This window comes from Ptiloglossa arizonensis, chromosome 3 (genome assembly GCF_051014685.1).
Source record: "Ptiloglossa arizonensis isolate GNS036 chromosome 3, iyPtiAriz1_principal, whole genome shotgun sequence".
Taxonomy (NCBI): Eukaryota; Metazoa; Arthropoda; class Insecta; order Hymenoptera; family Colletidae; genus Ptiloglossa; species Ptiloglossa arizonensis.
The window spans coordinates 19,466,305-19,478,737 of NC_135050.1; the positions used below are offsets into that span (position 1 = coordinate 19,466,305).

Sequence of the window (12,433 nt, forward strand, 5' to 3'; positions counted from 1 at the left end):
GAGGGGGGAAATGATTTCCCGGATTTTCCTGGATGCTGGCCGTCCACGGGCCGTACGCGATTACTGTCGCGCTTACGCGACACCGATCCAACGTACAGATTTTCGCGTATACACTCGCGAGCTATCCGTGATTCGAAGACGAGATACACGGGAACGGAGTCGTCCGGTTCAACCGATCTCATCCGGGTACTGTCATTCCTACGAGTTGTTTCTTGCGAGTCGCAAGTCCACGGTTCAGTTGATGTCATCTGGTTATCGTTAATGTCATCTGGTAATAAAAATATTTGTATTTGAAAATTGTTTTCTTTCCTATCGTTTCGTAACGTACACGTTTGAGAATTGTTTCCTCTCCTATCGTTTTATAATGTCCATATTTGAAAATTGTTTTACTTCCGGTCGATCGGTTCGGATAATCGATGTTTCAATGTTACGTCCACATGATCGATCGTTAACGCGCACGCAACGCAATTAGAAATCGGCGATTCTTGTTGGCGTTTTTCAACAAAATTCAAGAAAACGTTTTTATATAATAGTATCGATAAGATAAACGCCGGCAATCCCTCGAATATACTCCAATGATTCTCTACGAACGATAATATTGTTGTAACGTTGCGCACAGTAAGCCGGTACATAGGTATTCGATGTACGGAGGTGCACGACCGCTACCTGAAACTTTCGGGTCCCGTAGAGTTCGGTATTTTTATCGGGATTGGATCGGGCTCCCGAAGGTTTCTTGTCGCGCAAGGTTGTTCCGCTATGCGGAGTGGAAATTGGGACAAATTTTATCTATTCCGGTAATGTAGCGGCTAGCCGTACGCCTCGGCGAAACGTCTGGCTAATAGCTTCATTTTTTATCGAACAGCAAAACTTATCGCGCAACCTATTAATTCCAGTATCTTCGCAACAGTGTCCGTATTGTAATTATAATACAGTATCGGACGAATATTCTGAGCAATTAGATTCGGTGGAAAAGAGTAGTTCGGTGATACACTATCGTTACGAGTGAACTAATCTTAAGAAATACGATACGAGTTCCCCAACAACGACGCGCGAATAATCTTTCAAGAAACCCTATCGCCGTTATTGCATTCACCGACGCAGCGCATTCTTTTCTCGTATCCAGTTATATACACTTCGCTTCGTGGAACGATAAAAAAGAAGGGAGAGACTACCGACGACGAATATGCATCCATCGCTCTTCGGTATCTCTTATCTCCGTATAAAAGGAACCATTCTGTCGACGTACGTTTCAAAGACATCGCGGACACGGTCAATATGACACGGTTCATTATTTTCGCGGCTCTTCTGGCAGTGCAATTCGGCGGTGGCATTTCAGGTAAGTCGGTAGATTTATGGTTCTACCACGGTCCCACCCTTTCTCTGTTCGAACGTTGCTATCCTCTCTTGGTCCCTTTGCCACTCGAAGCCGTCCCTTCGCTCCTATCACTTTCCGCTTTGTTCGGGATTTATCGCGCTCATCTTTCGACGTAAAACAACTAAATCCGATTGGATAGTGTACCCCGCGTTTCCGATTCGAGAGCTCCGTCGACGAGTGTTACGGTGTCAGCCGCGAGGTTTTACGAGAACACCTTGCAAGTGATCGAGTGACAGTGGGTCGAATCGGATCTTGTATTTCCAGAAATTTCTGAGATCATCGGGATCGAATCTGAACCCCTGATTCTGCCTCTGGAAGAATCACTCCTTGATTTCATCGATCGTTTCGATAAATTGATCTGGTGCGAGCTGGAAACGAACTATGGCGAAAAATATTTATCCAGCTTTTTCCAATTTATGGAAAAAGATAGTATTATTAAAAAGGAAGAAAGTTGTACCTTCACGGTAAATTTTATGTCAAAGATGGATACTGGCAATTGGACAATTACAGTAGCGGCTTTAAACACGTCTACTTCTCAAACGTATACCGTGTATTTGAAACAGGTATGGATCATCTTGTATACTACGAAAAACGATATTTTGATTTTTCACCGAGAAATAGATTCGATCTCTACGGATGTCGTAACGTTATCGTTCTACGACAGTTGTACATATTTGTTAAACGTTCACAGCGATGCGTTACGCGTTTTCGAAATTATTTCGAATAATTCCTGTATGCATCAATTTTTAAGAGATTATCCAATTTATCGACGAAACGGAAGAAGCGTTTACAGACGTTTGGCAAAGATTTACAACGATGATGGTGTTATGTGCGCAGTTTATATAAACGATTTTAAAGTGACGTAAATATGTAACATAATCTTAATAGAAACGAGTACACCGCGATGGACGTACGAGCTGTAAACGACATCTATTTGAACAGTAGCGATAGTTTTTTACAAGTATTTCGGTAACCAAGGCCGTGCAACGGTTATACGTATAGGAAAGAATAGTTGAAAATGTTGATTTCTACAACAGGTTCAAAAATCAATGAAATCGGTGAAACTGCCACCGCTCCTTTTCGTCGATACGATCGATTTTGGATACTTTTCTCGTCGAATGGATTAAATTGTTCGAGGAAAGCGCCTCCGGCGAAAATAAATACTCGCGAAACTCTCGTGTGATAATTTTCGCGAATGAAAACTTAAGGTAACGATACACGTGAAACGATTACGAGAAAATTATATTCCTACGATCGTCGAACTACTAGATTGTTCGATAACATTTGTCGTTCGATAAAACTTAGCGAACGCTATAGTACCAGGTTGCTCGATAAATTTTATCGAACGACCGATTACATTCATTCGCGACAAAGATTATCGAATTCGCTTCTCTTGGATCGTAACGCGCTCTTCTCCAACTCCGGGCACCAAAACTCGGCCTCCAGTTTGAATAACACTGTGTTACGGATTCGTGTCTCGCGGCGCGAAAGTTGTAAATCAAAATCAGGAAACGAACGCGAAGCATACGCGTATTGTTGCCCCATTGCGCGAGCTATCCTCGGTGAAAAGAGTTCTACGGCAGGAAGGGAGTTTTAATGCATTTATTGCCGCGGTTGTTGAACGTAACGGCAGACGTAACATTTTGTTGCCACGCGTACCTCGCGAGAATACAGCGGACGCTTTGTCCGGCGATAAAGCAGTACGACCGCGACGGAACTGCAAATATTTGTATATACGGGCGGTGCCCACCACCCGATCATTTTTTTTCTTCTTTCTTACGCGTAATGCAGCGGTTAACGTAACAACGTTGCAAACGTCGGTCTCCGCCACGTCTTGCGCGAGTCCAACATTCTGTTTTGCAGGAAGCGATGCTGACAGCAAACAACATAGATGTATTAGAGGATTTCTATATATACACGGAACTCGACGTCGAGATGCACAATGTTAGCAGTTGTCTGATCATCGCTCCGAACGTATGTAATTTTTCTTTCGAAAAATCGTGTACGAGGTTTAATCCCGTATGCATTTTCTTCGTAATACGAGATTAAATCGAAAAATAACCAGTCTTTGTAAGACAGTGGACGAATTCTTTTCGAAGAACCTTCGACGGAATGGGGAAAAAAGTGCCCGTTTGGTTCGTCTCGATACCTCACGGTCGATGGGCAGAAAACAATTTTTAAGTTGTGCGCGAAAAAGTCGTGGGCGTAAAAGTGCTAGAAAAACAAGAATAAAAAAAGAAAAGGACAGTTCGCGTTATCAGAGAATTGTTAAGAATCGATTAATTGTCACAATTGTAGGTTTTAGGCGCAAATTGAGTCTACTTTTTTATATAATCTCGTACTCGAACTGCTCTCGTAGATATATTTCGTTGCGAGTATTTGAAACCAGCCGTGGAAACGCGGTGAAAATTTCAGAAAACGGAAATCGACCTGCTGACCGTGGACAGAGAAGACTTCCACAGATTCGGAGAATGTGGAGTTGGCGCATCGATGCGCACAAATTATAGCGGTACCTGGACTTTGATAGCGTCAGGCGAGAACGAAGTATTGATAAAATACTACGGATCTCTGCGCATCAATGTGCTCTCGGAATCACCATCCAGCGAAATGGTAAGTCTCTTGGTAGATCGAGCGTCAAGGATAAAATCGCTTAATCTACCGTAGTCTCGGACAGGGAGACTAAACCTGCCGGTTGAAAATTCGAACGTTTTCTAACGGAGTCGAGAGTCACGAGAGGAAACCAGAGTAAAGAGAAGACGATGGATCGTTTATCTTTTTATCAAGACCAAAGCTCGCGGCACGTGTACATCGGGCTGCGAAAATATTTTCATGCTCCTACGAACGAATGGACTCTTTGGTTACGGAAGAGTCATCGAAAATTTCTATCGATCGTAAGAATTTTCGAATGCTCGATCCGCGAATCCAACGAATTCTGAGAAACGGTTTTCACGGATCGAGAGTATCTTTTTCCGAAAATGAATCTTATCCCTCTTCGGGGTATTCGGTATCTACCGTCTAGAATTCTACAAAGATTGAAATAAATACGGAAAATGGTCGTGGAAATGGTCTTGAGCAAAGCGAGTCGGTTCTCCGTACAACGGTTAACGAAATAGGAGAAAAAACGCGGAATTGAAAGGATCCCGGGGTGTGTGAATAGCATTGTACAATTTTGACAAGGCAATCAATAGCTGCATATTGATATTTGGAACGGTTCGTATGGCCGAGTGGTTGCCATCCAACTTATCCTGTATTTTCGATTTTCCGTACGAGCGAATATCGCGATTTTTCTTCTTTTTTTATCCCCACTTTCCTCCTCCTGTTTAAAAAAAAAGACAAATATAGGCAGCGTATGTGTATATATATATATATATATATATATATATATATATATATATATATATATATATATATATAACTCCTGAAACCATTTATTATACGCGCACAGAAATGGCGATTATTCGCAAGGTGATAAGACTGTATCCACGATAACAACGAGCTGTATCACGGTGAACTTGACCAGAACTCTCTGGTCCAAGATCCGATCAATGTTTCCAATATTTCCCCCGATTGTCGGCGGTTAATTAACGCTCTCGCGTACGCGTTACGTGTTGCCAATTTCATTGCGAATCGCGACTCGACACGGGGTGTTCGTCGTTTGATCGTAGCACGTCGGTTCGCCGGAAAGTTTCGTTTGGATAAATAGAACGGTCGTCTTCGAAGGAATTTCGCGTCCACGTGTTCGAAGTAACTTTTGTCCGTTGTGTGCAATAACGATGCCGGAAAATATCCGTTGTAGGTTGATGCAGCGCAACCATGGGTATCGGAATTCGGGACGGGAGCTTAATAAGTTTACGATATGAAGGCAGCTGCCCAAGTAAATCGCTAACCGCATAATTATCGTCAGACGCAGCACCAATGTTAATCTCGGTTTCGGTAACTACAGCGCGCCGCGTATCGACGTCTGCTCTGTTTGGTTTCGGCAAATACCGCATCGAGTTAACCAAAGATTATAGGTATTTAGGAAGTATCGATTATCAATATGAGACGCTTCGTTCCACGCCCGGTGATATCGTTGACGAAACGATCACGATTTAGACGTCACGTCGACGACATCGAACGAATCGCGATTTTAATCCTGTTGCTCCATCAAGCTGCGTCCACACCGTAACAACATCGCGTAACGTTCCGTCGCCACTTGTTGTCGCTCGTTCCGAAACGTTTCCGATATCTCTGTGAATAGAAATTCTTTTTGCGAAAAGTTTTCTCAATTTCAAATTACATTTGAAACACTGACACGCGGTTAATTAATAATGGAACCGGTCTCCACTGTTATCGATTATAGCTTCGCACCGTCTAGGCATACTTTCGACAAATTTTTCTGCGCATTGAGCAGAAAATTGTTCAATTAACAAAGAAAAGGCGTCTGATTTCTATCGCGACGTTAAATGAGACCGTATCGTCGATTCAACGTACTTTTCGAGTTACGTGCGTTTACGAATTAAAATGTTTCACCATTCGTGCCAACTTCGACAAAATGCGAATTAACATATTTTCTCCGATCGCTCTTTGCAAAATAGGAGATTATTTATTTGGAACGTGACAAACCGGCCGTGCTGGAACCACGTATTGGTAATAAACCAGTCGACTACTGCGAAATTGAAGATCCGTCGGGCGTATGGTTTCAATCAAATACTGGCCAGTGTAGCCTTTCTATATCTTCGGTTTCGACTCGTCACGATGGTGTTTGGATCGCTCGTTACACTGGAAGAAGTACATTTAACTTGACGCACGCATTCTTCAAAGTCGTAACTTACGGTAAGATGGAAATAAAACAATGCGAAAACAAAACACAATCGATTAATACGTTCACAGTCAGCACTCGCAAACGTAAACAACACTCGAATGTGCAAAAGGTTTTATCGTGTCTCGCGATGATAAATTCTATCTTCTCTTCCGAACGATACGCATTATTGTTCTTACGACCTACCTATGTATATATCATACATATTGCACTTTTAGGAGAAGCTTTCAGTTCGATCCAACGAGCGATATTTGTTGCACCGAAAAATGCCCTGAACCCGACCACGGGTCAGAGGACTATGAACGCATTAAGAATGGTTATTAATTTTTCCTTGCGTCTACTATATTAATTGGAACGTAAAACCAGACCGCTGCGAAATTTTAAGTTGCTTCGATTTTTACTTTCAGATTTGAAATCTGTGGACTGCAACGTCCTTCTGGCGAAAAATGGGGAAATTCTGCTTCTCTGTCACACTTATGCATTGATGAATGACTATGGTAGAAGAGAAAATCCATCCTGTCGATTTACCACACCCAGCGGACAAATATTGAATCTATCTCCCGGCATTGGGTCAAGATAGTACGTTACGCTGTTTACGTAAACCTTAACAATTTCTTTTTAAAGTTCTCTTTTTAAATGCAACGACGATTGGGAGACGATAACGGGACACACGTATTTACGTAGCGCTGAAAAAAGATCGATATCAACGAACAACCCACTCTTCGTTAACGCACACGGTTACCAGGACAGTTCGCTGTAACGCAGACTACGCGGGAACGACGTTTAATTAACGTGTTTTCTTTTTCTGTCGATAAGCTTCGTCAACTTTTAATTCGCAATACGCAGGCGTGCCGTGAATTCCCGCCGATCGTTGTACGCCCCATCGACCGTAAAAACCGTGGTACGAAAAAAAAAGATGATAATTATTATTATTATTATTATTATTATTTATTCAAAAACGAGAGCGCACGGCATTCGAATGCGTTAAACATCAAACCGTTTGTTACAGTGACCGCGATTTTACGCGTGTAGCCGTTGATTTTTTTTATTCATACGTATTTACCATTTCCTATTCCGCGCGTGTACATTTCGATTTTTTACTAGGTGTCACGTGCCTCCTCCCTCCCACCCGCTTCCACAATAGCGGGCCGCTATATTACGTAGCATGCTCAACAACCCCCCTCCGCGTTTATTTATCGTCGCGTGCACTATTATTTACCGGAACAAACGGCGGTACACGAGTGTTTCTGGCTTTTAAAAATTCGAATGGCTATGCACTCCGGTTGTAGTCATAAAGGCTAAGTGCTTCACAATACGGCCATAATTATGGATCGACGCGCTACCGGTGCACCGCGCCGCTGATCTGACCCGTAAATCAATGCAACCCGACGATATGTGTAGTTCCGCGCATCGAAGGGACCATCCGACTTTTTGCTCGCTTTATAATTGCACCATCTGCAAAACAAATCAGGGGAAATAAAAGAAAGAAGAAAAAAAAAAAAAAGACACGAACGCGTTCCCGGTAGTTCCAAGTCGATGTTCATTTTGCAAAGCTGGCCGCGATTACACGGAACGCGATCTCGCCTTGTACCACGGAATTGAGCTCTTTACGGCAACGTTTCCACACTTCGGTCGTGGATCATCTTTGGAAAACATGGAAAACGGAAACCTCGAAACGGAGCAATAAGAATTACAAGTTTGGAAGAAACACGGAAACGTGAAACAACTATACGGATAAAGTGAAGGAACGCTGCGGGTAAATAAATTTAGAAACGGAGAAAATAAAGATACCTAGACGGTACAGAGTGTGAAATTTGTCGAAATTTTTTGAAATCAATTTTACCGAACTCGCGATACAGTTACTCTTCTCTTTATCGATGTATTTATTTTTACTCCCTTTTGAACTTGTAATTTTTATCGTTTTATTCTTAAGTCTGTATTTTGCTTATTTTCGGTGCTTGACTCAAATTTAAGGATCGAAACGTTACAACAAAGGCCTCGTTTAAGCCTGGCTAAAGTATCGTTCCCCTATTCGTTACATTGTCAAGTTTAACCTGTAATAATTATTTTATCATTTGTGCCCGGAACAGTTATCGCACAGTGGAGTTTTTTATCAATACAACCGATTCGATCTTATATTGCGGTTTGGCCATCGTCTCGCCTCGTCCCGATGACGTCGGGACCTGGAAGTTGGATATAGAGTATAATGATGATTATTATTCATCGGTCCGTAAGAAGATTGCAACCACGATTCACGTGGACTTGAATTTACAGAACGGGACCGAGGTACAGATTTCCGAACCGATCGATACGATAATCGACGCAGAAAATGTATATGTGAAACTGAACGACTCGTATAAGGTGATTTGGAAACGATATTCGTGAAAATATTGTTCGCGCGATTGTGCGCCAAGAAATTTACCGTTACGAAATCGTTTTCAATGTTCTCCAGATTAATTGCAACGGACACGTACCGTTGAGCTATTGCTGGTTCCGCAATCCCAATGGAACAACATACTCCGTTTCTCGAGCGAAGTCTAGGAAACCCTTCTCTCTAAGTTACGTGGGTTCTGGGTTACACACAGGCGAATGCGGCGCGATGATCAACAATTCCAAATATACGGATCAGGGTCTATGGACGTGCAACCTGGGTATTGTTAATGGAACCGAAGAACGTAAACAGTTTACCGTGAAGATCGTAGGTAAGTTCCGATAACTGTCGAAAAAACGACGACGGTTGTTGCACAAAATGTTCGATTCGAGGCCTCGAAGCATTCGGTATCGACAACGTCTTGTGAAAACTTTGTTCCAACGACGACGACCGCGACTTTAATATCGACCTGTTCCTTAAGACTTTGCGCGTTTAATCGCGTTTTACCTTTCGCGAGACGCGAGAAGAATCGTTCGTAACGAACGATTAAACGAGATAACGTTCTCCGCGACGAATGAAAATAGCATTACGAGCCTAACCGTAAATACAGATCCTCTTCCTCGCGGACACTTTTCGCGCTCGATCGTCAACATGTGCAACGATCTTCGCCGATTTCGTTTCATCGAAGTTGTATTTTATTTTGCCTGCGATACGCGTAGATAGCTACTTCATAGCGGAGCCTGCGACACACTTAATGAGAACAAACCAGGTGAATCTAACTTGCAAAATTCTGCCAAATTTGACGGACAAAAGGTTTCGTTACTGTCGCTGGGTCCGCCCAGATGGATATGGAATTTACAATTACAAGAATTATCGATACCAGACACGTAACACCGATACCGAATGCAAATTAATCATTTCAAGTAAGTACACCTGCTTGTGCCCTGACCGTAACCGCTAGTGTAACAAAGTTGGCTCAATTTGTATGCAAAATTGGTTACACGGATCAAACTAACCATGGATAGCGATCAATTAGAGTACACCGGATATGTTGGATTGAAAAGCAACTTACATCGATTACGAAACGGACTGTGAAATATTTCTACGCGGTAGGGCAAAATCTTATGCCACGGACGAAACTAATTTGCCAAAGATTGATCCACTCGCGATCGGTCGATTTATAATTTCTTTTCTTTTTCTAACGAATTTATGCTCCTCGATGGATCTTACGAAGCGGCCCTAAGTGGTAGATAAAGTTGGAGCGTGTTACAATTTATAGTTCGCGCAACTAATCGACTGAACATCAAATATATATAACAGTGAGATTGAAAACTACGAATTTCACGAGCAGTCCAATGAAAATTATTTACATTTTTCTTTAACGGCGCCCGAAAGCGTCGCTGACGAAGTGATCTCCGATCACACGTGATCGAATTAACGGATACGATAATTCATAATGCATGTTGTCGAATCGCTGCGACAAACAGCGTCCCTCGTTGTTTCCGTTGAAATAAAAGTAAGCGGAGGTTCGATGTTTCTGGAAAATTTACATATCCACCGGCGTTCCTTCCGTGTTTTCAATTAAATTCGTGTAACTTTACGCCCCCGGATCGGGCCACGCAACCTCGTTGTTGCGTTTCGTTGAAAATCGGCCGATAAATTAAATCCTACTAGTCGACGTTGTAAAATATTAATGCGCGTTCGAGTGTTTTCAAGGTATTGACCGGGAACCGTGCGCAGTGAGAATTTATTCGATTCGATGGGATATTAGGTAGAGGTTTGAGCATACTCTGTGCACTCCTATCGATATCGCGGTAAATAACGCGCGATTTTAATTTCTCCCGCAACAACAACGGATACCGTCTCGCGGTAGATCGCGCTTACGGATTTTCGTTCGTTTAAACGAGTCACGTGATAAAAATGATTCTCGGTAATGAATAGAAGTTCGTTGAACGGGTAACTTCGGATCTCAACGTCGAATATACGTAACGCCGATCGAAATGATAATCTTCGATCGATGTGTACGTTCACGTAAATACGCATCGATCGCGGTTTCGATACGTTTCTCGCGCGATGTTTCACGATGTGGACTTTAACGAGTCACGAGAGTCCATATGTTTCAGAAACGAATAAAATTCGTGAATCGTGACTCGGTGACGTACGAATAAATTTACGTTACCCGACGCGGTATCTGGCGCGGTCGCTGAGAAAATGAGACTGATGAAAAAAAGATTAAAAAAATTAAAAAAAAGAAAAATCCAACGTTACGCATCGTCGAACGAAACGTTACGCTCGACGATGAGATTCGATCGTCGTTCGCCGAATTCGGAACGATAACTCGCTCGACGATCCGAATAATTACGATCGCTACGCTTCGATGGAAGATCTCGCGAACTTTCCACCGAGCTTCGCGCGAAAGTTTCCAGCGTGGCGTACGTTTGTTCGTAAATCGGACGGAAACAAGTAAGAACCGAGGTCGAAAGTATTCAAGATCCGCGCAGAACGAATACCGAAACGGTTCCAATTTGCAGGACTCTTATCTCCCGAAACGCAACATCGCTTACGAAGAATCGGCAATTTCGTTTCTCACTCGTCTCCCCGATCTCCGCACGATCGTGGAAACTTCTTGGTCCCTTCATACCGGAATACCAACTACCGTTTGATATACGCGAACACGCTCGAACAGAATCGATTTCCACGAGGCATAAAGTACCGGGTCACTTCTCTCGCGTCCTACCCTGAACTGGCTGGGAAGAACTCGAACCTTCCACATGGCGGATCTTCTCATTGACCGTTTCGTGCCCCGATAGCTTCGAGAAGCGAGAGAAGGGTCATTCCGTGTCGAATCGATCACATTTTGTCGCTCGAGGTCGGGGAATTCTAGTGAAATTGAAATACGTCGTAGTCCTTGCAAAATTAGGGGCAAACGGACGGGAGGGGTGACGGAGTTTAACCGGACGGATGAATCGTCGTTTCGCGGGCTTTGAATTTCTTTAAAAAATATATACTCTTTGGACACTCGACACGGAAAAACCGTAATCAGACACTTGCTTATAGAAATTCCAACGTTTCCCGCGTTTCTGTTCCGTTCGAACGGAGGATAAAGAAACTTTAAGCGCGCGTGCGCGCTACGTTACACGCGATTCGATTTCGTGAAAAAAAATCCTAACGGGGAGCTCGAAGAGCGATCGATTCGGGAATGGAAACGAACGAGCGATTAAAACGAAGGTTTCTCAAGTGTCTTGATCTTTTATTTCAGTAGTGGAAACAACAGACATAGGTGCATGGAAGTGCGTAGGTGGCTTGCTCGAGAACGAAGAGGAAATCGAAGCAACCGTTACGGTATAAAAGTAACCAAATAGGAGAAGACGGGAATAGGACCACCTTTTCGTATCAGAGAAAACGCAAAAAGTACACCAGTTAAACATTTCGTTCGAGTTGAACAATAATCGCCATCGAAAACGTCGTTTCCGCATCCAGTGCGTAAAGAGTGGGCCCATTTTCGACGGGTCGCACATTGCTCGATTCCTTTCGGAGCACAGTGGGACCCCTTCGAGCAACAAGGGAAACATCATTTCCGTAGAATGTAGGACGCTGTATCTCTTTAACAAATGTTTTACATTTATCGAATAGTACAACAACAACAACGAAAAAAGCGAATAAAAATTACCTTAAACGTTTGCTCGAAGAATGAAAAACCGTACTTAATATCTCCATCGAACTGCCCAGCGGCGTAAAAGGACATTGGTCGATGCGTTTTTCTTAAACATCGATCTAGAACCCGGTTTATACTTCCACCTTTTCCTCTACAACCGTAACGATATCGAATATTACCCAGATTTTCATTCAGGTTGCCTCGTGGTTGATCATCGTTCTCGTGTCATCG

General features: G+C 43.0%; 1 protein-coding gene across 2 annotated transcripts; it reads left to right on the forward strand.

Moving 5' to 3' along the window:
- The first annotated feature begins 246 nt into the window (after positions 1 to 246).
- On the forward strand, positions 247 to 12,227 carry LOC143144388 (uncharacterized). 2 transcript variants are annotated; one of them, XM_076306736.1, is made up of 11 exons: positions 247 to 271; positions 1,124 to 1,336; positions 1,640 to 1,938; positions 3,239 to 3,349; positions 3,791 to 3,985; positions 5,953 to 6,190; positions 6,584 to 6,755; positions 8,267 to 8,537; positions 8,629 to 8,878; positions 9,267 to 9,470; positions 11,807 to 12,227. In XM_076306736.1, the coding sequence occupies exons 1-11, from the start codon at positions 262 to 264 to the stop codon at positions 11,893 to 11,895; spliced, it is 2,052 nt and encodes a 683-aa protein (XP_076162851.1). In that variant the 5' UTR covers positions 247 to 261; the 3' UTR covers positions 11,896 to 12,227. The 2 variants fall into 2 exon arrangements, with proteins under 2 accessions (XP_076162851.1, XP_076162852.1); XM_076306737.1 differs by having other exon boundaries at positions 11,810 to 12,227.
- Positions 12,228 to 12,433: the final 206 nt, after the last annotated feature.